Below are 24245 nucleotides of genomic sequence, written 5' to 3' on the forward strand. Positions count from 1 at the left end.
TACGTAGTGCTAGTACTAGTGAATCTATATCTTACTATTGATGAGCCTTGCAACACAGATTAAAATCCATTATGAGTTCTTTGAGACTCAAGAGTTTAGTGATGCGAAAATATTGGAGTTATGTACAAGATTCATCAACATTTTGAATAATTTTGTCTATGGCAAGTTGAACACTTTAAGAGATAAATTTTCTGCGTTGGAATGTTTTTTCTATCAATTTTTGTTAATTTTTTCAAGATATTTAAATTTCAAAACTGTGGAAACCATGATGATGGTGAAATCAGGACCCGTTAATGGAGATGTTCATTTCAATAGCTCATTATCAAAAATTTTAAACACTTCTTCAAACATACAAGGTGATGAAAATTTCCAAGTGTTGGTTCGATTAAGGGACAAACTTTTAGGTATAATTGGGAAAAATTCATTGAAGAATAAGAGAATTATGAAAGTTTTAGATGTTATAAAGTCTGTCAATTCATTTGAATTAGATTCTACAGCTTTTACTAAAACAGCTTCAAATGAAAACTATTTGACTGAGGAATTGAAATCTTTGTTAGAAGATCCCGTGTATGATGTTTTGAAGAGTATAACAGATTACCCAAATATGGATAGTAACTTCATTGATAATAAGTACACAATGATCTGAATAATGAATAATTTTTTTGAACAATTGAGATGTAATTAATCTGCGAATGCAAGTACTCGTTGACATGCAGAAGTCATGTCAGTGATTTATTGAAAACACGAAATGATTTAGATTAGAAAGCCGATTCTTGATTCTTGAAGCTTATTGAAAAGGCTACAGAATTCAGTGAGAATTACTTCAATTTTTGTCTATTAAAGCTGTTATTATTCACCTCATGCTAGAAATTGGCGCCAAATTTGGCAGTTTCGCAATTTTTTTTCGCGCAGAGTTAGCGCCAAAGAAGCTGGGGGATTACTTTATTTGGGCGAGGTGACACAAAAAACTCTGGTCAGCTACATAGCAAGCACAAAGAGAAACTAGGATAAAGAAGAAGCTTATTATGGAATGTTGGGTCATGAACAGTCTGAGTGCACAGGCTGTTGAGATGGAGTATTTGCTTGATGTAATCGAATGACTGCTAGTCTCTGGCTGATGTTTAATGATGCTTTTTGTCTTACGTAGATTCTTTAGTGTGAGAAGTAAACTTTTCATTCTTTTTGGAAACTTCAACTTCATCATCATTGATATCCTTTATGATTTTTGATTCAAGAAAACTATTATATTCATCATATTGCTTATCAATCTTTAAAATTGCTTGATAACAAATCTTAGTTTCATTAACATATGAAGAAACAAATAATCCATTCTTTATTCTTAAAACTTCACAAAGTTGATACTCTTTCAACTCATCATTTGATTTTTGAACTTCACTAAACAGACAGCAAGAAGGTATGATATTTGGTCTTGAGGATGCAGAGCATATGAGTGCCTCCATTGTATTGATCTTTGTCCAAAGTGGACCACCTTCTATGTGTAGTCCAATACTATAAGCATTTGAAACTAATTGGAAGACTAATTTCCAACATTTTTCAAAAGAATAAATAAAATAATAATAGTTGATCAATATTAATTGTGATTGTAAGAATTTTTTAGTTTCAGTTGTTTGTATTTTGGAGATTTGGAAATAATAATTAATCAAATATTTAAGTTTTTCCTCTTGATGTGAAATTATTGGTGGTTCACGATTCTCCAGTCCATTTTTCAAAACATCAACAAGAATACAACAGAGCAGCATCATATCTTCATCATTGGACCATGTTTTCATGGTATCATAATTATCCAAAAATTTCAATAAATCATCCTTATCAATGATTTCATTGAAATAGTAATATTGATCCACTTTGAAGAAAAACTCAACTAATGATTTGATAACTTTCTTATTCCTTTCATCATCATCATCTATGATCACTGGTAATGGTTTTTTTTTCAGATTTATCTCCCTTGTTATATCTTTCTCAAAGGGTAATATCCCATTCATCATCTCAGATTCCAACGAGGGTATACTATTTTCTCCGAAATATTTTGTGCATGAGTTCCCTGTTGAATCGAAAATAGATATCAGATCCTCAGAAATAGCTAGCTTAGTCTCAAGTTCTTTGATTTTAGACTTATAATATTCAACACCCATAGAAGTTTCTGCATTAGTAGTTGGGTTCAACTTATTAATCTCTATTGATCTGAATTTTGAAGGATAAGTGCATGGGATGGATTTATTGGAACAGTTTTTGCATGGCTGGACTCGATCGCAACGGATCTTTCGACGACGACATTCGTTGCATGAGATGGGAAGCACCATATTCTGTGAGCTGGATATACTTATTTCTTGGATAGTTTGGCTATTTGTAACGTTCTTTTCGAGACGGAATTCCCTTTACACTTTTTTTCCGTGCTGCTCATACCGTCCTCCATCTTTCTCCTCCTAAACTGTGGACAGAGCATACTTCAGTTCAACACAACGACGACAACAACAACATCGCCATGAAGGCTTCAAACTCAACCAGTTAGCCCAAATGTCATCCATCGCTACGCTAGAGCTCATCGCCAACATCAAGCGCTTCGCCGTGCCAAAAGTCTACCCGGTCCAACAGATATGGCCTGCGTTCAGAAGGTCGGCCGTCATGATCATCCTCTTTATAGGCAACTACGGTGAGCTGAGAGTTCTATTGACGAAAAGATCAAGAAAGTTGAACAATTTCTCAGGTCATGTGTCCTTGCCTGGCGGTAAAGCTGATAATGAACAAGAGACTGAAGTCGATGTTGCTAGAAGAGAATGTTTCGAAGAGATTGGATTACCGTATGATGATGAATTACAGAAGCAAGGATTGAAATTAGAACATTTGAATATGATGCCATGTTATCTTTCCAGAACTTTCTTAAGTGTCAGACCTATTGTTTGCTTTCTCCATGATCATGATAAGCCAAGTGTACAGATCAAAAACCTCAAGTTGTTGTTGAATCCTGGTGAAACTTCTTCAATTTTTTCAATACCGTTATTAGATCTCATTGATAAACACAACAAACGGGAATATTTGAAGAAATCAGTAAAGACATACCACTGGGGGCATTTGAAATGGCCTATCAAACATTTTTATTATCCTACAAAGAATAATAATGAAGTGACATGGCTAGATGATATTCTTGATTTGAGTTCTGATGATGAGGATTTGATTGATGACATGAACATTCATTCCAATGGTAAAGACATCAAAGATCTTTGGGGTTTAACTGCACAAATGCTTTATGATCTTGCTAATATTGCTGTTAACAATGCTAACAACAATTATATTGGTAATGAGAACCTAATTTATGCATTAACTGAGTTTGGAGGCCAAATGTTGGATCGGAAACGAACTGATTGGGAGGCCGGCATGATTGTAAATGAAAAAGACAAGAACTATGAACAGGTCATACCTAAGCATATCTATAACCATATAGTAAACGAGTTTAAGCTATAATAAAATCTTGTTTAGAAAATCAATTACAGTGTTCATCTTATATAGTGTAGGTATCGACCCGTGGTGAAATGGCAGCATGGGGTACCCGCCAGTGGCCACTGGTTCGGGGCGCGGTGCACACAACAGCTTCACCCTTTTCAAAAGCAGATAGACGAATATTCCAACACATCAAATACACAGCACCTACAACTTCAACAACAACAACAGATCGTTAACTCAGGGAATAGACAATCCATACTCATACACAATCTTGTGATTTAGGCACAACCATCCAATATCAACAACCAAGGACAATCAATTCATCCTGTGAAAATCATAATTGTGTTTTTGTCGCGTTAAGATCTGTATATCTGTCGTTAGTTTTCCATCTAGGTGATCTTCAAAAAAAACAAACACATTCTAATTGTTTTTCAAAAGAGTGAAAAATCCAAACTAAAACATATCATTTTCAGATTTTGGGAGGTTATTGAACAGGAATTATAAATATTCAAAAGAATGCCACCGGAAGATAATCTTCGAGATCAAGAAGATGTTGATAGGACTGAGAATTCCGAAACCAAACCAACAACCGCCGAGATAGCTGCTGATGCTTCAAATGATTCAAAGCTAACAAATGGTTCTGATGATAGAGAAGATAATGATACTCCAGATACAACTGAATCAATTGAAAATCAACCACCAAAAGAAAATGGTGAAGTTGTGAAAAATGAAACCCCAGAGACCAATGGAAGTAATGAGATTGAAACCCCAAAAATTTCAGAACAAGATAAAGAAAACCTCAAAGATGATAGCAAAGGTGAAGATGTAACTGATGCTGAGACTTCATCCGACGTTCCTACTGCACTACCGAGAATTGTTACAAACCATGAAAATGACAATAATATAGCTAGACATTCAAGAGCTGTCTCGGTTATTTCAAATGCATCTGTTGCTTCTAAAAACTCAACACATATTTCATTTGTTAAAAGTGCAATTACTTTAATCTCAGAACATAAAGATATCAAGAAAAACACATCTTTGATAAATCTTTGTAAAAAAACATTGGATAAGTTGAATAATGGGTTTGATTCTGCTTTAGTCTTTGAAAATTTAAGAGTTGCAATTGAAACTAAAAGTGTGGAGATTGTCGTTATTGCATTGGATTGTATTTCAAAAATTTTCACATTTCAATTATTTGAACCAATTCAAGTTTCACCTCCAAAAACAATCACCGCAACTACAACAGATACTGATCTACCAGCTGGTACTGGTGAAACTATGATCACACCTCCTCCAAAAGTCAATTTGATTGATGCTGCTATTGAAACAATTGCTAGCACTTTTGATGGAGAAGGTACTGATGAGAGAGTTGAAATTCAAGTCACAAGAGCATTAATGGCAGGTGTACTTAATGAACAATTACCAGCTCATGGTTCAACTCTATTGAGAGCTATTAGGCAAATTTATAACATTTTCATCTTGTCGCTATCACCAGTTAATCAAGGTATTGCTCAAGCAAGTTTGACACAAATTGTTAATGTCGTGTTTGATAAAGTGGAAAAGATACCGCATTCAAAACCGCTTGCTTATAAAAGCTCATCATCTGTTAATATCAACGATAATGACTCTCAGAACCAATCACCAGGTCCAGGAACACCTACTCGTCAAGACTCGACACAAGAACCTTTGACTTTAAAAAATTTGAGAGATTTGAATGATGAAGAAGAACGCATAGTGGATCAAGAAAATTATTCCGGTGATGAACATGATTTGATTATTAAAGACGCATTCCTATTGTTCAGAGCTATGTGTAAACTTTCAATTAAATCACTTGAGAATGAATCATTAGATATGAGGTCACATGCTGTTCGTTCAAAATTAATTTCATTACACATTATTCATTCAATAATCAAAGAACATATTGATGTGTTTTTATCCAATGACATTTTGATCTCATCTCCTGCAACAAAAGAGAAAACAAGATTAGTTGATGCTGTTAGACAATATCTATGTTTGACTATTTCAAGAAATGCAGCTTCTGCTATCCCTCCAGTTTTTGAAACTACAGTGGAAATATTTTGGCTGATTGTTTCTAATTTGAGATCTGAATTCAAGAGAGAAATCCCAGTGTTCCTTAATGAAATTTATTTCCCAGTTGCAGAAATGAAAACTTCAACTTCTCATCAAAAAAGATATTTCTTAATTATTGTTCAAAGGCTATGTAATGATCCAAGAGCTATCATTGAATTTTATTTGAATTATGATTGTGATACCACTTTACCAAATATTTGTGAAAAATTGACAGATTATTTGACAAAACTTGCTTTAACAAATGTTGAGGTTACTGCTAACCAAAAAGCTCAATATAAAGAACATTCATTAAAACCAATTGCTACTTATAATTTATCACAATTACCTTTGTTATCAATTTCCAAACTTTCTTCTCAGTCTGCAATGCCTGATACATCTTTACCATACCCTGTTGATTATGCATTGAAACTTACTTCATTGAATTGTGTTGTTGGGTTTCTAAGATCATTAAACTCTTGGGCTCAGAAGGCAATGACACCAGAAACTCGCTCATCATCAGTTGTTTTGAACAGAAAAAGATCAAGTACAAGCGGTTCTGTTGTGCCATTATCACCATCTTTTTCAATGGATGAAGTTGATGACCCACAAGAATTTGAGAATTTGAAACAGCGTAAAACAGCCTTACAAGATGGTATAAGACAATTCAATTTCAAGCCTAAAAGAGGTATCGAATTTTTAGTTAGACAAGGTTTCATCAAAGACAAAGAACCTTTGACCATTGCCAAGTTTTTACTTGAACAACATGGATTGGACAAGGCAGTTATTGGTGAATATCTAGGTGAAGGGGATGAAGAAAATATTGCCATTATGCATGCTTTTGTTGATGAAATGGAATTTTCAAATACTTCATTTGTTGATGCTATGAGAACATTTTTACAAGCTTTTAGATTACCTGGTGAAGCTCAAAAAATTGATAGATTTATGTTGAAATTTGCTGAAAGATATGTTGATGGTAATCCAAATATTTTCGCTAATGCTGATACTGCTTATATTTTGGCATATTCTGTTGTTTTGTTAAATACTGATCAACATTCAACCAAAGTTAAAAATAGAATGACCACTGAAGAATTTATCAAGAATAATCGTGGTATTGATGATGGTAAAAGTTTACCAGATGATTTTTTGATTAACATTTATAATGAGATTGCTAAAAATGAAATCAAATTACATTCGGAACAACAAGCTGCTCTATTAGCTGGTGACTTGTTACCTACACAACCTCAATCATTCACTCTTTTTGGTAATAGAGATGTTAATAGAGAAGCTTATATTCAAGCATCAAAGGAGATCTCCAATAAGACTGAAAAATTATTCAAGAACTTGGGTAAGACTAAAGGTGATAAGAAAAATGTCTTCTATTCTGCTTCTCATGTTGAACATGTTAGATCTATCTTCGATACATTATGGATGTCATTTTTAGCTGCACTTACAGCTCCTTTCAAAGATATCGATGATGATGAAACCACCAAGACTTGTTTGGAAGGTCTGAAATTATCTATCAATATTGCTGCTTCATTTGGATTAGACTATGCTAGAACATCATTCATTGGTGCATTGATACAATTTGCAAATTTATCAAACTTGAAAGAGATTAAAGATAAGAATGTCGATGCTATTGTTTTGTTGTTGAAAATTGCTGAAACTAATGGTAACAATTTGAAGAATTCATGGAGAGATATTTTAACCACTATTTCTCAAGTTGAAAGATTACAACTTATTTCAAAAGGTATTGAAGCTGATTTACTACCAGATGTTACAAATGCTAGAGTTCATAGAACATCGTTAGACAGTACTAGAACTACAAACTCTAGCAATTTTTTCTTTGGCTTAGGAAGAAAGGCAACACCAGCCGAACAAGCACAAACAAATCATCAAAATCAACATTTGGACCCTGCCATTGCACAGCGTTTAGTTTCTACTGATATTGTCGTTGTTATGGATAAAGTCTATACACAAAGTGCTCAATTGAATGGTAGTGCAATCATTGATTTTATTAGAGCATTGACAGAAGTTGCTTATGAGGAAATTGAATCTTCATTAGATAGTCATACTCCAAGAACGTTCTCATTGCAAAAAGTTATTGATGTTTGTTACTACAATATGGGTCGTATCAGATTAGAATGGTCCCCTATTTGGGCTGTCATGGGTGAATGTTTCAACAAGATTGGTACTAAACATAACTTATCAGTTGTTTTTTTTGCATTAGATTCTTTGCGTCAACTTGCTATGAGATTTATGGATATTGAAGAACTTTCAGGGTTCAAGTTCCAAGAAGACTTCTTGAAACCATTTGATTACATTTTAAGAAATGCCAGAGATGTCCAAGTTAGTGAAATGTGTTTGAATTGTCTAAATAATTTGATTGCATTGAAAGGTGATAAGATTAAGTCAGGTTGGAAAACAATTTTTTCTGCATTGAACTATACAGCTGGTGATATAAATGAATCAATTGTTTCTAAAACATACGAGTTAGTTAATTTCATTTACAAAGATCACTTTGATTCAATTTTTGCTCAGGACGATTCATTTTCTGCATTGGTCTCCACTTTAAGAGAATTAGCTAAAAACACAAAATTCCAAAGAATCAGTTTACATGCCTTACAAAACATTAAAAGTATTGTTATTAAAGTGGCTGATGTTACATTGGATACTGAAAGTGCATTTGTCAAATCACGTAAAGATGTTTTCAAAGAATTATGGTACCCAGCTCTATTCAGTTTCAATGATGTTATAATGACAGGTGATGATCTAGAAGTTAGATCCAAGGCATTAAATTTGATGTTTGATATTTTAGTTCAGTATGGTAATAGATTTGATGCTCAATTTTGGGATCAAATTTGTGTTAGTTTATTGTTCCCAATTTTTGGTGTTTTGAGTAAACATTGGGAGATCAATCAATTCAATAGTCATGATGATTTATCAGTTTGGTTATCAACCACTTTAATTCAAGCTTTAAGAAATATGATTGCCTTGTTTACCCATTATTTTGATGCCTTAAGCAGAATGTTGGATGGATATTTAGGTCTACTCATCTCATGTATTTGTCAAGAGAATGATACAATTGCCAGAATAGGTAGATCATGTTTCCAACAATTAATTACTCAAAACATGGAGAAATTCACACAAGAACATTGGGATAAAGTTACAGAATCTTTTGAAAAATTATTTGAGTTAACTACAGCTGTTGAATTATTTGAAGCTGATCCATTGAAAGAAGAAAATAACATTCCTGTTTCACAATCAACTCAAGAATTGAATGAAGAAAATGGTGTTGATTTCAGTGCAAATGGTGATAGCAATAACGTTCAAAAGGGTATTTCAAGAACTAAAAGTGCAGAAGACATAAGAAGAAAGAACAAGTCAAAGAATGCTATTGTTGTTAAATGTATTTTGCAATTATTGATGATTGAAACTCTAAGTGAATTGTTTGATGATGAGAAATTTTACACTTTAATCCCATATGAATCTTTAGTTAAGGTTTCAGGTTTGTTGGAGAAATCATTCAGATTTGCTAGAACTTTTAATGATGATTACAATCTAAGAGTTAGATTATGGAACTCAGGTGTGATTGATAAATTGCCAAACCTATTGAAACAAGAGTCATCATCATCAGCTGTTTTTATCAGTGTTACATTTAAATTATACAATGATACCCAGAAGATAACACCAAAGCAAAAAGATGCAATTAGTGCAAGTTTGATACCAATGTGCGTTTCAATTGTTGAGAGATATGTTTCATTGGATGACAGTACACAGCAAAGAAACATCTCCACATGGAGACCTGTTGTTGTTGAGATTTTACAGGGCTATTGCGAGTTGGAAGAGAAGGATTTCAACAAGCACTGTCCCCATGTTTATGATTTAGTCTTGAATATCTTGGATAAGAGTGTGCCAACAGACCTTCGCTCTGCAATCAAGGCATTCTTTTCCAGAGTTGGAGACGTGTATATCAATGATGAAAAACCACAGGAGAGTGATTAATCTACTATAATTTATACATGTTGAAAAGTGTTTTAATTCTATGTAAAATCCATTGTTAGAGAGTCGCGACCATCCGATGATCAGTCCAGTGCCGGTATTGTGCCAGCCCCAAAATTACGCGTTGTCCGTGCTGAAATTTATGCGGATGTGAAAAATTTGAATTTTTTTCGACGACGCTTTTCAAAGTGAAAAGCTCGAATTGCCAAAGATACAGTTTCCAACCTTCAAGAGTCATCAATAACACAGACAAAAATGAGTGTACGTAGACCCATATTAGAGAAGGGATTGTTCATGTGGCCATTGCGGTTATTCAGAGCATAAAAAAACCAGTTGTTTCCCCATGCATATACATTATGAATTAGTCGTTTGCTCATTGAAAACTCCAGGTATCAATTAATCAAGTTTCAACATTTCCACTTTACAAACCCACCATAAAATAAAAATGATCAATCCCTATGTTTTAATTTTGTCAAGTTGATTTTTTTACTAACTTTTGCTAATTTTAGAACCCATTTGAACTTTTAGGTAACGACGTTGAAGAAGTCGACTCCAGAGCTCCAAGAGAAGTTGTCAAGAAGACAACCTCTTCAAAGAAATCTGATGTTCCACCACCATCAGCTAACAAAGACCGTGCCAACAAAAACCGTCCTCAAGCTACTGGTAATGAAGCTGCTTACAAAGATGGTAAAGCTGGTAGAGCTGCCAACAAAGCTAAAGGTGTTGAAGAACCAAAAGCTTCTAAAAAACCAGTTAAAGGTGGTAAAACTGACCGTCACTCAAAGACCGGTAAATCAGACACTCAAAAAAGAGTTAAACAAGCTGGTTGGACCGCTGATGGTGAAGGTGAATTAGAAAATGAATTAGAAGGTGCTGAAGATGCTGCTGAAGAATTAAAAGAAGATTCTGAAGACAAACCAGCCAAAAAATCTTTACAAGATTACTTGAAAGAAAAAGAAGCTTCAACTATCGGTGCTGCTCGTGAAATTAGAAAAGTTGAATCTGCTGGTGATGATGAAGTTTTAGTTAAAGAACAAGAATCATTCATTGCTCCAACCAAAACTAAAAACGTTAAATCAAAAGCTTTGAAAAACAAAACCTTTTTAGATTTTGATGCCACTTTTGCTGATGACTTACCAAAACCAACTTCAACCAGAGGTAGAGGTAACAACACCAGAGGTAGAGGTAGCAACACCAGAGGCAGAGGTAATGCCAGAGGTGGTAGAGCCCCAAGAGGTGGTAAAGCTCCAAAAGCTGATGCACCATCCATCAACGATGAAGCTAACTTCCCATCATTAGCTTAAATCGAAGATTTGAACTCAGTCGAATCTATATAACCGTTACCTCAAAAGGAGTGGAAAATTTTATGGTCTTTTGAAAAACCATTATTCAAGGGATTTATAATGGGATACTTTGAAAATCTGTAATTCTTGTTGTTTATTATAATTATATCTTCGCATATGAATTCGAAATGTAGGCTTGGACCCTGTTTAATTAATATCGTAAGTTTTGAATAAAAGTCCCCAGCTGTCAAAAGGGTTGGTTGATCTTGGTCAATGGTACAAAATATGCGAAGCCTGGACTTGAACTCTTCAGAATCTGAGATGAACCAGATCAGTTAAAGCCTATCATAATTCTTGTAATACGAGCACAGTACGCCTAAGTTCCACCTAGCTTGGCTACAGCAGTAGTAGTCTGATGATTAGAATTTGATGATATATGGTGATGACTGATAGTAGAAATAGGCCGGCTGCATGTTTCCGTGAAAAATTCAAGAGCCTCTATATAAACCTTCTTCTAAAGCCACATCTTGAAATCGTTATGGATCCAGGGTTTCACAATTAAAAGCATGGCTATAAGGACTATACCTTATTACTGAACTAATAATTACTACAAGCTCAAGATCAATATGGCTGTTCAAGATAATAAAAAGCCTAAAAGCTGTGAAGCTGCTCAAGAAAGCACAATACATGTCAATGATTCATCTGATGAATATGACCATACTACAAAGCTTGAAGCTGCTACCAAAACGAATGATATACCCTTAGAGGAGATGGATGATGAAACTTTCTATTCAAGATTTTCACCAGCTAGAAAGAAGTTGTTTGTGTTCATTGTGTCATTGTCATGTTTCTTATCTCCAATCAGTTCAATGGCCTTCCTACCTGCAGTTTCCATTATTGCAGAAAGATTCAACACAACAGGTACAATCATCAATGTTTCAAATGCTGTTTATTGTATAGTAATGGCTATTTCCCCTTGCTTGCTAGGTCCATTTGGTTATCTATATGGAAGAAGAGTTACATTCATACTGTGTCTGTCGTTATTTTGCGTGGCATCTGCTTTAACTGCATTATCACAAAATCTTGCAATGTTCTTTATATTCAGGGCACTATCCGCATTGTTCGGTACTCCATTCTTTTCAGTAGGTGCTACAGTTATTGGTGATATTTACAAACCTGAGGAGAGAGGTGCTGGTAATGCTTGGACTTTGTCTGGAAGTCAATTAGGGCCTGCAATAGGTCCTGTTATCGGTGGTATCTGTGTTACATATACAAGTTGGAGAGTGATTTTTTGGATTCAATTTGGGCTAGGTGTATTGGATTTGATACTTGCTACATTGTTTCTACCTGAGACTGGTAGAAATATTGTTTCTGTTCAAATAAAGAAAGAAACTGGGAAGAAAAGAGTATATTGGATCAATTATAACCCATTCCGTGTTATTCTTGCATTCAAATATAAAAACTTGATTTTGGCTGGTATTGTCAGCTGCTCTTTGCATTATAATATGTACTCACTTTTAACTCCAATTAGATATGTTGTGGATCCAAGATTCAATCTAGAAGATCCAGTTTATGGTGGGTTGTTTTATTTAGCACCGGGATGTGGGTACATTGTTGGTTCATTTTTTGGAGGCAGATTTGCAGATTACTATGTGAAGAAATATATCAAAATCAGAGGGAAAAGATTACCAGAGGATCGACTACGTTCAATGCCAATAGCTTATGGTTTTTTCATTCCTGTAACGATTTTGATTTATGGCTGGACTTTAGAGAAGGAAAAGGGTGGTATGGCCGTTCCAATAATTATGATGTTCATTGGTGGTTGCGCACAAACTATTTGTTTCCCAAGTGTCAACACCTATTGTGTTGATTCAATGCCTCATTTGAAAGGTGATGCTATTTCAGGTAATTATGCAATCAGATTCATCGCAGCTGCTATTGGGACAGCTACAGTTTTGATTCAAATTCAGCATATTGGAATCGGCTGGACTTGTACAATATCTGCTGCATTTTTATGGGTGGGATTTGGCTGCTTGTACTTATTGATACGTTATGGAGAACAGATGAGATGTCAGTATGATGAAAAGAAGGAGGAAATTAGTGAGACGTGAGTCGTTTAGATGGGCTTTCGGTTGTTAATAGATTTGTTTTTACTTGCACTAATAATGATAATAGATTTATAGATCAATAATTGGGAGGTATTTCACACCCATTGTATTGTTTATTACACAACACCCAAAGTTTCGCCTTTTCACAAGTCTTTTGAATGATTCTTGACTCGCTATTGTTCATTTTCTTGATGTCTGTAAATTTTGTGTCAAAAAATGTAGTCACGTGCAGGATCTAGGGCATTTGAAAAAAATTCGAACTTTTCAAAAAATTACACCTTTAAACTTCACCTTCTACACCCCATATTCCAACTCAATATCCATAGTCATGGGGTTCTTGAAGCCAGGGAAGAAGACAAAGAGAGCCCGTACTGATGATAAGAAATCACAGAAACCCCATAAGGTGAAGCGTATAAAGCTTGAACCTGATCCAAACCTTGAAGATTTATCTTTGATGCAAAAATCAAATTCAAAACAAAGTTCATCATTACTTGAAAGACTTCCCTCTGAGATCATACATGAAATATTCCTATGTACTACTCTTTCCAATCTCCCAATAGTCAACAGACACCTATTTCACCAATTAAGACCAACAAAATCTTTAAAGATCAATATGCTCAAAAATTATATCGTGGATTTGAACAGTAAGATTGTTGCACCTGAAATGGTTTATAAGGATAGATTCGCCTTATATAAACATGCACTGAATTATAGATTTGTCACATATGATATCTTGAAAGAGGTGAAGTTTGATACTGTACTTCCCTTGAGCAGCGTACTATCAGAGTCAAAAAATAGATTGGTGTTATACTATGATGAATTGAATCAAAGACTTTTGGAAACAATGAGAAGAGCTGAAAGTACAGAAGAAGAAATTAATAGGGAGCTGGCTAGGATAGCCGATGAAAATTTCAACAACGTCAATGTGGATGAAGTTGAACTTGCAGATGCACCAGATCAAGAAGCTCAAGATTTTCCTGAAAGGTTTTATACGGCACCTTTTGATGACGATAAACTCGAAATAATTACATTTTTACATACAAAGGGGTTACAATATATCAATGGTGATTTGGTATTATGTAATGCCATGGAAGCAAATGTCTCAGTTGAATTGTTGGAAGAGCTGAGCCAGTGTTCACAAGCAGATTTTGTGAGGACTACCTCACCATTGATAAAAGCTTTTGACGTGAATAATATGAAATTTGTTGAGTGGGTAATTTCAAAATTAGAGTCTAGAGATCTGCTGAATCATGACGATTTGTGGGTATACATCTATCAGAAGCAAAACTCCAGCTTCCTACACTATTTAGAGTCTCAGGGTGGAACACCGAGTCATGAGATATTGGGTATGCTTTCATCTTCCCACATATAATGAGTTACGAAATATATATTAATGAATGATCACGAACTGAAAGAACTACGACTGTAGGTGTTATTAAAACAAAGAAACCGTAAATAAAAATTGAGAATTGAAAATGTGAATAAAGTGCAAAACTGGCACAGGGAAACAACCTATTGGTAATATTGTTGTTGCTGTTGTTGAGGTGGGACCTGTTGATATTGTGGAATTTGTGGAACTTGTGGAACTTGTGGAACTTGGTTGTTTTGTGGAAGTATATGTTGACGGGCTTGTTGTTGTTGTAATTGTTGCAATAATTGTTCTTGATTTTGATCAGCGGAGACAGGATTACTCAAGTTATTGTTAGTATATTCACTAAACCATGGGTGTTGTAATGCTTGTGCTGCAGATATTCTATTCTCTGGTTTCATTTGTAATAAGCTGTTTAATAAATTCAATGCCAATGGATCTATATTTGGGATAATTGTTCTTAAATCTTGTGGAATAAACATATTGAAGTTTGGTCTATAATTTGGTAATTGAGAAACACCTGGCCATGTTCTTTCATTTGGAGTACCCATCAGTCTGAATATTTTGGTCAATTGATCTTCATTGGAACCACCTGGGAAAAGAGGTCTCCCAATAAACATTTCAGCCAATATACAACCAGCAGACCACATATCAATAGATGTAGAGTAGTTTCTGGATCCCATCAAGACATCTGGAGCTCTATACCATAATGTGACAACTTCACTTGAGAATGTATTGACTGGAATACCAAATGCTCTTGCTAAACCAAAATCACCAATTTTCAATTCACCTTTTGAGTTTGTTAACAAGTTTTGTGGTTTCAAATCTCTGTGTAGAACTCTATTTTGGTGACAGAACTGGATCCCTTTCAATAATTGAAACATAAATGATTTGACGACATGTGGTTCTAAAGCCCCATTATTACCATGAACATCCATGTATTTCTTCAAATCTCTATCCAAATATTCGAAAACCAAAGTTAATTTATTCTCAGTGTGGATAACATCATATAAGTTGATAATATTGTTGTGTTTCAAATCTTTCATCAAAGAGATCTCTCTGATTGCTGTTGATGGAGTACCTTCTTCAGAGTCTAGATTGATTTCCTTCAAGGCAACGAGCGTACCCGTGGCCCTGTTACGGCCTTTATAAACGGTAGCATAGGTACCTTCACCTAGTTTTTCCAATCTATTAAGGAGTTAGTAATTGTCACAGGTAACATAATATAGAAGTAAACGAAAGTAGACAAAACATACTGTTGGAATCTATAGTGTTTGGTGTTAGTAGGTTTGCGATGTGATATAGAGCCTCAACTCTTTTGTTCAATACTTACTGAGACGCTTGACCAGCCATTGGAAGTGTTGTGTTGTGAGTTGTTCTAAAGTATGTCTTTGGTTCACAACAGTCTCAAAACGATGGAATCTGACTGAGCTCTTTAAGTGGTTGAGCCTGAACAAGAACCTTTTTGTGCTGTCGAGGCTATTTTAATCTGCTTTTGATCTTGTTCAGCTTTTTTCTTTCCTTAAAAGTGACAAGTATTATGTAATCACCAGCCAAAATTTTTTTGGTGTGAAAAAAAAAAATAAAGTGTCAATAAACATTTGGGTACAAAAGATTTGAAAAGTGTTTAATTTGAAGGGATTTCTTACTTCGACAGTTGGTGATTAGAGGGCAGAGACTATATAGGCAGACACCATAAGCTCATAAATCAATCATGACCGAAGACAAAAAGAAACCAGAGATGCCAAACATCATGAGCGAAGCATCCATTCTAGGCCCAGAGTGGATCGGTCTATTCCAATCCCCAGTTGAGTTCAAGAGTGAGCACTTTGAAGGTGCTATGGAAAACCTGATAAAACAGCCAAACATTAACTCCACGGTGATCTTAAGAGCAGATATCCTAATAGAAAATAAGTATGATTATACCGAATCTGAACCAAAACTGTCAAATTTTAAAAGTGAACTAGCAGATCAAAAACCAGACATACCGACAACTTCAGAAAATGAGGTGATAATAGAGAAAAACTTGGATGATATTGATCTGAGGAGTATCCCATTAGCTTTGAAGTCAAGACCAAAAGTTGAAATTGTGAGAAGGATTGTCCCGAGAAATCCATTCAAAGATGCCATTATAAATCAAACATGTTTAGTGCTTGAACTCAAAGATGAGGGTGAGGAACAGTTTGATTCCACTTTGATTGTCTATAATCCACATATTGATGATTCAGAAGACTGTCCATTTTATTTGCCTGGTGTTCAAGCTGTTGGTATTCTATACAGAAAAGGCACATTATCATTACATTACTTACCATTTGGCTATGAAGATCCCCAAAACATACAGAATTTCAAAGAGTTAGATCCAAGTGATCGTAATATTAGAATTGCTTTCAGACTGTTACAAACTGCAAGAAAACATTCCACAGGTGTGATGCAAGGATATCAGAAAAGAGTTAAGCATGATCTTGTGGTTTCAAAAGTCTCATTTCAAGATCGCTACATCACATTAAAGAAGAAATATTCAAAAGATTTAGTAGATAACTGGGTTGAATCAACAGATCCAAGAAAACATGTTTTTGAAGATATTGCTATAGCTGCTTTTTTGATTGAGCTTTGGTCAAAAATATATAAAAGTAAAGATGAGTTTGAATTTCGTGATTTAGGATGTGGTAACGGATTATTAGTTCATATTTTGATAACAGAAGGTTATAAAGGTATTGGTATAGATGCCCGTGCTAGAAAGAGCTGGAAAATATATCCTGAAGAAGTACAAAGCAGGTTAAAAGAGCAAGTCATTATTCCTTCAGTGTTGTTGAGACCACATCCAGCTGTAAAGAATTTGGCACCTCATTTGACAGATAATGGACGTGTTTTCCAAGTTCCAGTGAGTAATGGATCCAAATTTATAAGGGACGGTGGTGTCGATGTTCCAGTTGTTGCTTATTACTCCTCAGCTTCATTATTACAATCGTCAAACGTTAATACTGCTCAATTTCCTAAAAATACATTTATTATCGGGAATCATTCAGATGAATTAACATGTTGGGTCCCATTATTAGGATATCCTTTCTTGGTTATCCCATGTTGTTCACATGCTTTATCTGGTGCTCGTGTTAGATATCCTTCAAAAAGAATTGCTCGAAAAGAAGGCGAAAAGACTTCATTTGGGGCATCCACATATGCTGCATTAGTTGATCATGTGGAAGATATAGCTAAAGAAGTTGGATGGAAAGTTGAAAGAGAAATGTTGAGAATCCCAAGTACAAGAAATGCAGCACTAATAGGATATCAAAAGGAGAAAGCACATGCAAAGATCAAATCAGTCTATGATATGCTTGTGTTGGAAGGAGGCGCTGAAGGTTGGGTTGAAAATACAATGGCTTTGACAAAGAAAGCACCAAGAAATCATTAAAAGAGTATGTAATTACAGATTGAATCTAGTTTTATAATATACATTGGATACGAGTTTTTTATACTCTTTTCTATGAAGTGATGAAATTTGATAAACGAAATGCAAAAATTTATTTATACAGACATGTAATGAAAGCCTATTATTTGTGTTTTTGTTGTCTTCTCTTACGTTTCATACCAATCAATTTTTTAGTATTTTCATCCAAACCAGATTTGTTAGTTGATGCAGTTTCTGGTTTCTTTTCAGTTTGGGGTTTAGGTCCCTTATTCATATTACCTTTCTTATTTGGTTTTCTACCCTTTTTATCTCTCTTTTGTCTTTTATCTTGTGGTGCTTCTGTGGCCTCTTCTGGGGATGGTTCAGTACCGTCTTCTCTCTTTCTTTTATAACCACCTTCTGTTCCAAGTTTCTTTGCATGGAAAATCTTTTCTCTTCTCCTTTTTATAACATTAGCATGTTCAACGGCAAATTCAACAATAAGTTTTCTTTTCTTATTAGCATCAATCTGTACTACTTTCTTTTCTTCATCTGTTAAACCCTCTAATATTTCAGCTGGTGAAACTTCATGTGCATTCAACCATCTTAAACCCATCAATGCAGATTTATGGTCTCTGAATTCCAAGAAACCATAACCTCTACTACGACCAGCATCACCTGAACCTTTGACTTCCATGATAACCTTAGCTTGTCTCACAACACCTTGTTTCTTTGATCTGTTGCTTTCACCTAAACCAAGTTCTTCTAATCTTGCTTTTTCCTTTATAGATCTGTCAAGCTCTTCTTTACTTAATGGTTGTCTCTTTGTTTCTTTAACTTCAGTAGCAAAAGATACAACAGCCTTACGACCCAAAGCTTTTAAAGCCTTAGCATTCATAGCTCTTGGTAAGTTTCTGATAGCCAATCTAGTTAATGATAAATGTAATGAAGGGTTTTTGTTCAATTGTTGGACTCTTAATTTGTATGATTTTTCTCTTAATTCTAAATCTGTAGCAGAAATTGCTGACGCTAATTTGGAGTTTGTGGTAATTCTACCTTCATTCAAAAGGTATAAGTTACGTTTATCTCTTTCACCTGGAGCTTTACCTAACGCTTCACTTCTCTTAAGTGCATTTTTTTCTGTTAAAACAGAGGCTGACTCTCTTGTGACTGCTGATGTGATTGACAATATACGACCTTGATAAACATATAATGGTGAAACATCATCTGAAATTAAAATGGAGGTTGTTGAACTATCTGGAGCATTTTTCAAACATTCATTGAAGGAATCTTCATTCCAAAATGCAACAAAAGCAGTACCTTTAGCTAACCCACTTTCTTTATCAATAACTGGAAGGGCATATTTGACAGCACCAAATTTTTCAAAATGTTCTTTCAAGGAATCTTCATCTGCATCGTAAGGTATGTTACGTACAAAAATACAATAGTTCTCTTGTCTATTCTTTTTTGGTATTTGTTCCTTTGATTCTTCTTCGTCTTCTTCACTTAGTTCTTCGTCACTGTCCAAGTCGATATCACTTTCATCTTCATCTTCGCCTTCAACATCTGCTTCATCAGAGTCAACATCTTCAATTTCGGCATTACTGCTTTCATCTTCAGAACCTTCTTCATCTTCTTCTTCCTCTTTGACATCATCATCTTCTTCATCCTCACTCTCTTCGTCTTCTTCATCTTTTTTGTATGCTTCCCATTTGGATTTTTCAATTGCGAAATCCACAGCGACTTCTCTACCTTCAATTTTCAGACCTTGAGAACCTTTGATAGCATTTTCAGCATTGGTATTCTTTTTCATAGTGACAAAGGCAAAACCACTCATTCTTCCACCTTTCTTTCTAGGAATGATTGCATCAGTAACTGCACCATATTTTTGGAAAATCTTCTTCAGTTGTTCAGGATCACGAACAGACCATGGCAAGTTACGGATAATTAATCTTGCACGTCTTTTTTCAATAGCTTCCTTCTCAGGTTTGACATTTGAGGCATCTTTATCTTTACGATCTCTTCTCTTTGCAACATCAACTCTTAATAGACGACCATTGAACTTAGTCTTTCTAGCTTGAGCAAGAGCTGTCTTGGTATCATCATCCAAAGAAAAACTAACAAAACCAAACCCTCTTGAGTTCTTTTCAGCATCTGTAACAACAACAGCATGCTTAACGGGACAGAATTGGGAAAAGAAATCTGATAATTGTTCTGAAGTAACATCAAATGGAATGGAACGAACAAATAATGTCTTCATGTCCAAATGTTCTTGGTTTTTTGGAACAACAGCTGTAGCTGTCTTTTCATCGTCACTCATGATTTCCCCTTTCAAAAACACTAGAATCAGGGACTAGTGAATGTTTAGCTATTAAAGATCTTTATCTGCACTTAATTATCAGCTCTAAAAAAAATTTTTGGTAAGTCTATATTTCGCGAATTTCGCGATGAGGTTACCCCCAAATTGACGATTCGCACGACGTTTTTTGGCAGACGACTATGTTATTTTAAACCGTATAACAATAAACATGTTGCGAATTTGCTTCTGCTTTAGAAAGCCAATTCTTGAACAGTGTCTACTATTGGTATAAGATGGAGCAGGATGAAATATCAATAGACAATGACTATATTACGGGACCTGAGTATAGGCCGCAAATGCCCAAGAGACCTCAAAAGAAACCATCATTATCACAGTTAACCGTGGGACAACCTAGATCATCATTACGCCTGTCTGAATTACAAGCTCAACCTACAACTGAATTATCAACCCAGAACATTGGGAAAGAAGAGAATTTCCTCAATACTGATAGAATATACAACACACTGAACTATTATGATTCAAGTCATGATCCAAACTTTGACGCCTCAACAATAAGGACATCAACCCCAACACTGACTATTTATAGTGACGATGAAGAACTAGAAAATACTTTAGGTGATCTGATCAGTCAACCGTCGTCGGAAATGAGACTGCATTTCAATCATGAAGAAGAGGAAGCTAGCTTGAAAGGCGCGAAGCAATTCTTTATACTTTCATCGGCTGGTAAACCCATTTATTCAATGAGCAGTGATTTAGACCATAATGATGAAAATTTTATTAATTACAACGGTATAATACAGACTATTGTTAGTTCATTTATTTTGAGTGGGTCAGAACTACGATCTTTTGTCACAAAAACTTCAAGATTTACTATCTTAAATCAATCACCAATAGTATTGCTGGCAATTTCTAAAATTGGTGAATCGGAAATGGATTTATTGAATCAGCTTGATCTACTTTACAGTTTTTTATTATCAGCTCTAAGCAAACCACATATTATGAGATCATTTCAAAACAAGGAAGGCTTTGACTTGAGGAAACATCTTGGGAGAGCAGACTTATCGGGATTAGACTCATTAACCAAAGAGATTATCAACTTCAATCCGGGGATTCTGATTGGGGCTTTACAATGCATCAAGCTAAAGAGATCTGTTAGAGACAAATCAAGACAAATTATGCTTAATAGGAGAAGCAAGAACCTTTTGTATGGAATGCTGGTTGCCCCTGGTGGGAAATTAATCAATGTTTTGAGACCGAAAAGTCATACCCTTCATACTACTGATTTACAAATATTGTTTTCCATAGTTTTCAACCAATCTAAAAATTATTCGGAGGATGAGGAGCTATGGCTACCTATCTGCCTTCCAAAATTCAATCCTAATGGGTTTTTATATGCATTTGTTAAATTCGTTGATTCTGTTGCTTTGATTTTGATTAGTGCAGACAAGAATTGCTTCTTTGAAATGAGTGAGACATCAACTAAAATCATTAATGAATTTAGAAAGCATGAAATATTGAGCCATATTAGTGACTCTTTGAAACATGGCTTATCAACAATAGATATTCCAGCTCCTTTGATATATCATTTCATCTACAAATCCAAAAAACATTTACAATATGTCATGCCAACTTCAACTAATGTCACGGCATTACAGAAATATTATCTCCAGCTCTACTCAAGTGTCGATAGAAATGGTAAGATTAGTGTTTCTTATATAAAATGGGAAAAGGATGGGAAGAGTCCAAATAAGTCTATAGCTGGCTTAGGTTGGATAACCCCAAATTATGAGGTTTACTTGATTACTGGAAGCATTACAAAAAGAGAAGTACTAGTGAATAGTGCCAGGGGAATTGTAAGTTGGTGTAGGAAGTATCAAGAGAGGTTATTTGTCTGTGAAGGAGCAATTTTTTAATAAACTATCATGTTTTTGGTTTAATGTTTAGTAATTTGTAGTGTTGCCCCATGTCCAATTTTAGGCGCGTTATATCCACAAATCATAAAAACTTGGTCAACTTTCATGACAAAACACTCAGGAACTTATAAAACCAATTTGAAGCCATGAGTGAAGATCCTTTCAATAGGAAGAGGAGCACCTCTACTCTGGCAAATACCATCAGTTTCACTCATACCAGGGGTGGTGGTGAAGAGGACCGTCAACAATCAAATAAACCAACATCGCCATTTGGATATCTGAATAGAAATGGTTCATCATCTACGATCCACTCCATCACTCATACCCTTTCAAATGTCGGTTTCAACTCTGTCAATCCTTCAATTCACAGTCCTGAATCATCCACAAATAGTGTGACTTCTCCTACTCAGGGGAAAAGAGAAAATGCATTGACACGAGCAAAGCTGTTTGCAAGAAATAAAACAAAAGAACTGAAGAAAACCAGGGATACAGATAGGCCACATCATAGCCATCATCATCATAATTTTTTAAAGATCAATAGTCATCATGGTCTCTCGTCATCCTCATCAAATTCAAAAGTTTTGGATTCAGGTAGCACGCTGTATTCATTTGATCCTTCAAATATAATAGATAATGATGTGATGAAACATGTTGTATCTGATGCTAACCTGAAGGGACTTTCATTTGAAGAGAAGGATCAAATTGCTGATAATTTATGGACCACTATAACGTCTACTGTTCTGCCCTTGTTCAAATTAGAAAATTCATCATCTCTGAAATTGAAAACTCCAATTGAAGATGTAAACAAAATGGTTGAAGTTTTCCTCAGGTTAAGAATTGAAAACAAAACAACTGCAACCTCGTTGATTAGTGAAGTGCAAGAACTTTTGAAGAATGGTTTAAACATTATGGAGAATGAATTGACGTTTAATGAGAATTCTGATCAAGGTTCTCCGTTTCATAGGCTGGCCATAACATGGGAATACTTTTTTGCTAACGTTTATCATTATTTATTGGCAATTTTCTTACCACTTCAACTTGAGTTTGAAGGGATAGGTCCAATTGTTAAAAATGCCAAAGAATATTGGAGCGATATTTCAGAACCATCAGTGACTCAGTCCACTAAAAAAGTTATTTTATCAGCTTTCAGAGACTATGTTGTGATTCCATATTTTGATACTGAACTGAGTGTACAGGATGTTGAAGATTCAGAAAGAAGAACATTAGTCCAATGCTTTGGTATTTTACAATCTATTCATTCTGCAAATTATAACCAAAGAATTATTGAACATCTATCATCCATTTTACAACAAAATCTTGCCCCACTGAAAGTGCAGTAACTAATCACGTGAAAGCAGTTTATACAACAATTTAACGACGCTTATGATACCTCCAACGCCAAATTGTAGATTCAGTTTCTCTGTATAACAGAATCCATTTTGAGCCGCGCAACATTGTTTCGCGAATTTTCCTAGATTTTTTTTTTCTTCAATTTGGTGAAAAATGAAAATATGGAAATTGAAATCGACATTAGAACTTGATAATCATTAAAAAGAACATCAGTCTTTTCAGGGGGTATTCGAGATGATGTTCCCATTCAAGTCAATAATATCACAAAAACAACAATCCTCAATACTGGGGTCTTTGATTAGTACCCGTTCAGTTTCATTATTATCCTCTTTAAAACCATCATACAATTCTACAAGTTCAATTAAAAGAGTTGGTAGAGGTCCATCAAGTGGTTATGGTAAAACTTCAGGTAGAGGTCAAAAGGGTCAAAAGGCTAGAGGTAAAGTGAAGTCCTGGTTTGAAGGTGGTCAAACTCCAATTTTCAAATTATTTCCAAAGATTGGGTTCAATAATGTTAAAGCTTTACAATTGAAAGAAGTTAATTTGATTAGAATAATTCAATTCCATCAAGATGGAAGATTGGATTTGAAAGAAGGTGAAACCTTGAATATGAGAAAAATGAAACAGATTGGTTTAGTGACGGGTACTTTAAGAGATGGTGTTAAAATTTTGGCTACAGGTAAAGAAAGATTAGATTTCCCAATCAAAATTGAAGCAACAAGAGCTAGTGCTGAAGCTATCAAAGCTATTGAAAGAGCCGGTGGTAAATTTACTGCTCGTTTCTTTACAAAATTAGGTTTGAGAGCACATTTACACCCAATGCATTTTTTGAAGACAAGAGGTTACATTCCATTACCAGGTAGACCAGCATCCAAAAGAAATATTGATTACTATAGCAACCCACGTAAGAGAGGTTATTTGATCAAGGAAAATGATCCATTATTACAAGCTATAAGAGATGCTAAAGATGCACCAATTAAAGCTAGAGA

At 34.9% G+C, this 24245-nt stretch overlaps 12 protein-coding genes across 12 annotated transcripts; 9 read left to right on the top strand and 3 right to left on the bottom strand.

Annotated features, from left to right (window-relative positions):
• Nucleotides 1-40: 40 nt before the first annotated feature.
• Nucleotides 41-646, top strand: WICANDRAFT_76696 (uncharacterized protein; the record flags this gene model as incomplete). The annotated part of the gene is made up of 1 exon (XM_019184434.1): nt 41-646. One exon carries the CDS (start codon nt 41-43, stop codon nt 644-646), a length of 606 nt encoding a protein of 201 aa, XP_019041734.1.
• A 493-nt stretch (nt 647-1139) lies between these two features.
• On the bottom strand, nt 1140-2153 carry WICANDRAFT_76697 (fungal specific transcription factor domain-containing protein; the record flags this gene model as incomplete). Its single annotated transcript, XM_019184435.1, has 1 exon — nt 1140-2153. One exon carries the CDS (start codon nt 2151-2153, stop codon nt 1140-1142), a length of 1014 nt encoding a protein of 337 aa, XP_019041735.1.
• A 25-nt stretch (nt 2154-2178) lies between these two features.
• Nucleotides 2179-3716, top strand: PCD1 (8-oxo-dGTP diphosphatase). The gene is given in 2 exon segments (XM_019186139.1): nt 2179-3562; nt 3580-3716. 1 exon segment carries the CDS (start codon nt 2536-2538, stop codon nt 3478-3480), a length of 945 nt encoding a protein of 314 aa, XP_019041736.1. The 5' UTR covers nt 2179-2535; the 3' UTR covers nt 3481-3562; nt 3580-3716.
• A 259-nt stretch (nt 3717-3975) lies between these two features.
• SEC7 (Arf family guanine nucleotide exchange factor SEC7) lies at nt 3976-9531 on the top strand (the record flags this gene model as incomplete). The annotated part of the gene is made up of 2 exons (XM_019185396.1): nt 3976-4276; nt 4367-9531. 2 exons carry the CDS (start codon nt 3976-3978, stop codon nt 9529-9531), a joined length of 5466 nt encoding a protein of 1821 aa, XP_019041737.1.
• A 252-nt stretch (nt 9532-9783) lies between these two features.
• STM1 (Stm1p) lies at nt 9784-10832 on the top strand (the record flags this gene model as incomplete). The annotated part of the gene is made up of 2 exons (XM_019184436.1): nt 9784-9789; nt 10038-10832. The coding sequence occupies 2 exons, from the start codon at nt 9784-9786 to the stop codon at nt 10830-10832; spliced, it is 801 nt and encodes a 266-aa protein (XP_019041738.1).
• Nucleotides 10833-11581: 749 nt separating this feature from the next.
• WICANDRAFT_25711 (uncharacterized protein) lies at nt 11582-12922 on the top strand (the record flags this gene model as incomplete). Its single annotated transcript, XM_019181179.1, has 1 exon — nt 11582-12922. The coding sequence occupies one exon, from the start codon at nt 11582-11584 to the stop codon at nt 12920-12922; it is 1341 nt and encodes a 446-aa protein (XP_019041739.1).
• Nucleotides 12923-14431: 1509 nt separating this feature from the next.
• Nucleotides 14432-15641, bottom strand: PHO85 (cyclin-dependent serine/threonine-protein kinase PHO85; the record flags this gene model as incomplete). Its single annotated transcript, XM_019184437.1, has 3 exons — nt 14432-15476; nt 15545-15553; nt 15622-15641. The coding sequence occupies 3 exons, from the start codon at nt 15639-15641 to the stop codon at nt 14432-14434; spliced, it is 1074 nt and encodes a 357-aa protein (XP_019041740.1).
• A 361-nt stretch (nt 15642-16002) lies between these two features.
• TRM44 (tRNA (uracil) methyltransferase) lies at nt 16003-17697 on the top strand (the record flags this gene model as incomplete). The annotated part of the gene is made up of 1 exon (XM_019184438.1): nt 16003-17697. One exon carries the CDS (start codon nt 16003-16005, stop codon nt 17695-17697), a length of 1695 nt encoding a protein of 564 aa, XP_019041741.1.
• A 148-nt stretch (nt 17698-17845) lies between these two features.
• On the bottom strand, nt 17846-19954 carry NOP4 (mRNA-binding ribosome biosynthesis protein NOP4; the record flags this gene model as incomplete). The annotated part of the gene is made up of 1 exon (XM_019180706.1): nt 17846-19954. A coding segment is annotated over one exon (2109 nt), but the record flags the coding sequence as incomplete, so codon positions are not given.
• A 283-nt stretch (nt 19955-20237) lies between these two features.
• On the top strand, nt 20238-21962 carry MON1 (guanine nucleotide exchange factor MON1). Its single transcript, XM_019186140.1, has one exon. The coding sequence runs from the start codon at nt 20266-20268 to the stop codon at nt 21904-21906; it is 1641 nt and encodes a 546-aa protein (XP_019041743.1). The 5' UTR covers nt 20238-20265; the 3' UTR covers nt 21907-21962.
• Nucleotides 21963-21973: 11 nt separating this feature from the next.
• Nucleotides 21974-23448, top strand: WICANDRAFT_66787 (HbrB domain-containing protein). The gene has a single exon (XM_019184056.1). The coding sequence runs from the start codon at nt 22053-22055 to the stop codon at nt 23244-23246; it is 1194 nt and encodes a 397-aa protein (XP_019041744.1). The 5' UTR covers nt 21974-22052; the 3' UTR covers nt 23247-23448.
• Nucleotides 23449-23556: 108 nt separating this feature from the next.
• On the top strand, nt 23557-24225 carry MRPL10 (mitochondrial 54S ribosomal protein uL15m; the record flags this gene model as incomplete). The annotated part of the gene is made up of 1 exon (XM_019180544.1): nt 23557-24225. A coding segment is annotated over one exon (669 nt), but the record flags the coding sequence as incomplete, so codon positions are not given.
• Nucleotides 24226-24245: the final 20 nt, after the last annotated feature.

This window comes from Wickerhamomyces anomalus (genome assembly GCF_001661255.1).
Source record: "Wickerhamomyces anomalus NRRL Y-366-8 unplaced genomic scaffold WICANscaffold_1, whole genome shotgun sequence".
Lineage (NCBI taxonomy): Eukaryota > Fungi > Ascomycota > Saccharomycetes > Phaffomycetales > Wickerhamomycetaceae > Hansenula > Hansenula anomala.

Bases quoted from the DNA above. Each gene is read 5' to 3' on its own strand.
- MON1 (XM_019186140.1), top strand. From the start codon at position 20,266: ATGGAGCAGGATGAAATATCAATAGACAATGACTATATTACGGGACCT.
- PCD1 (XM_019186139.1), top strand. From the start codon at position 2,536: ATGTCATCCATCGCTACGCTAGAGCTCATCGCCAACATCAAGCGCTTC.
- WICANDRAFT_66787 (XM_019184056.1), top strand. From the start codon at position 22,053: ATGAGTGAAGATCCTTTCAATAGGAAGAGGAGCACCTCTACTCTGGCA.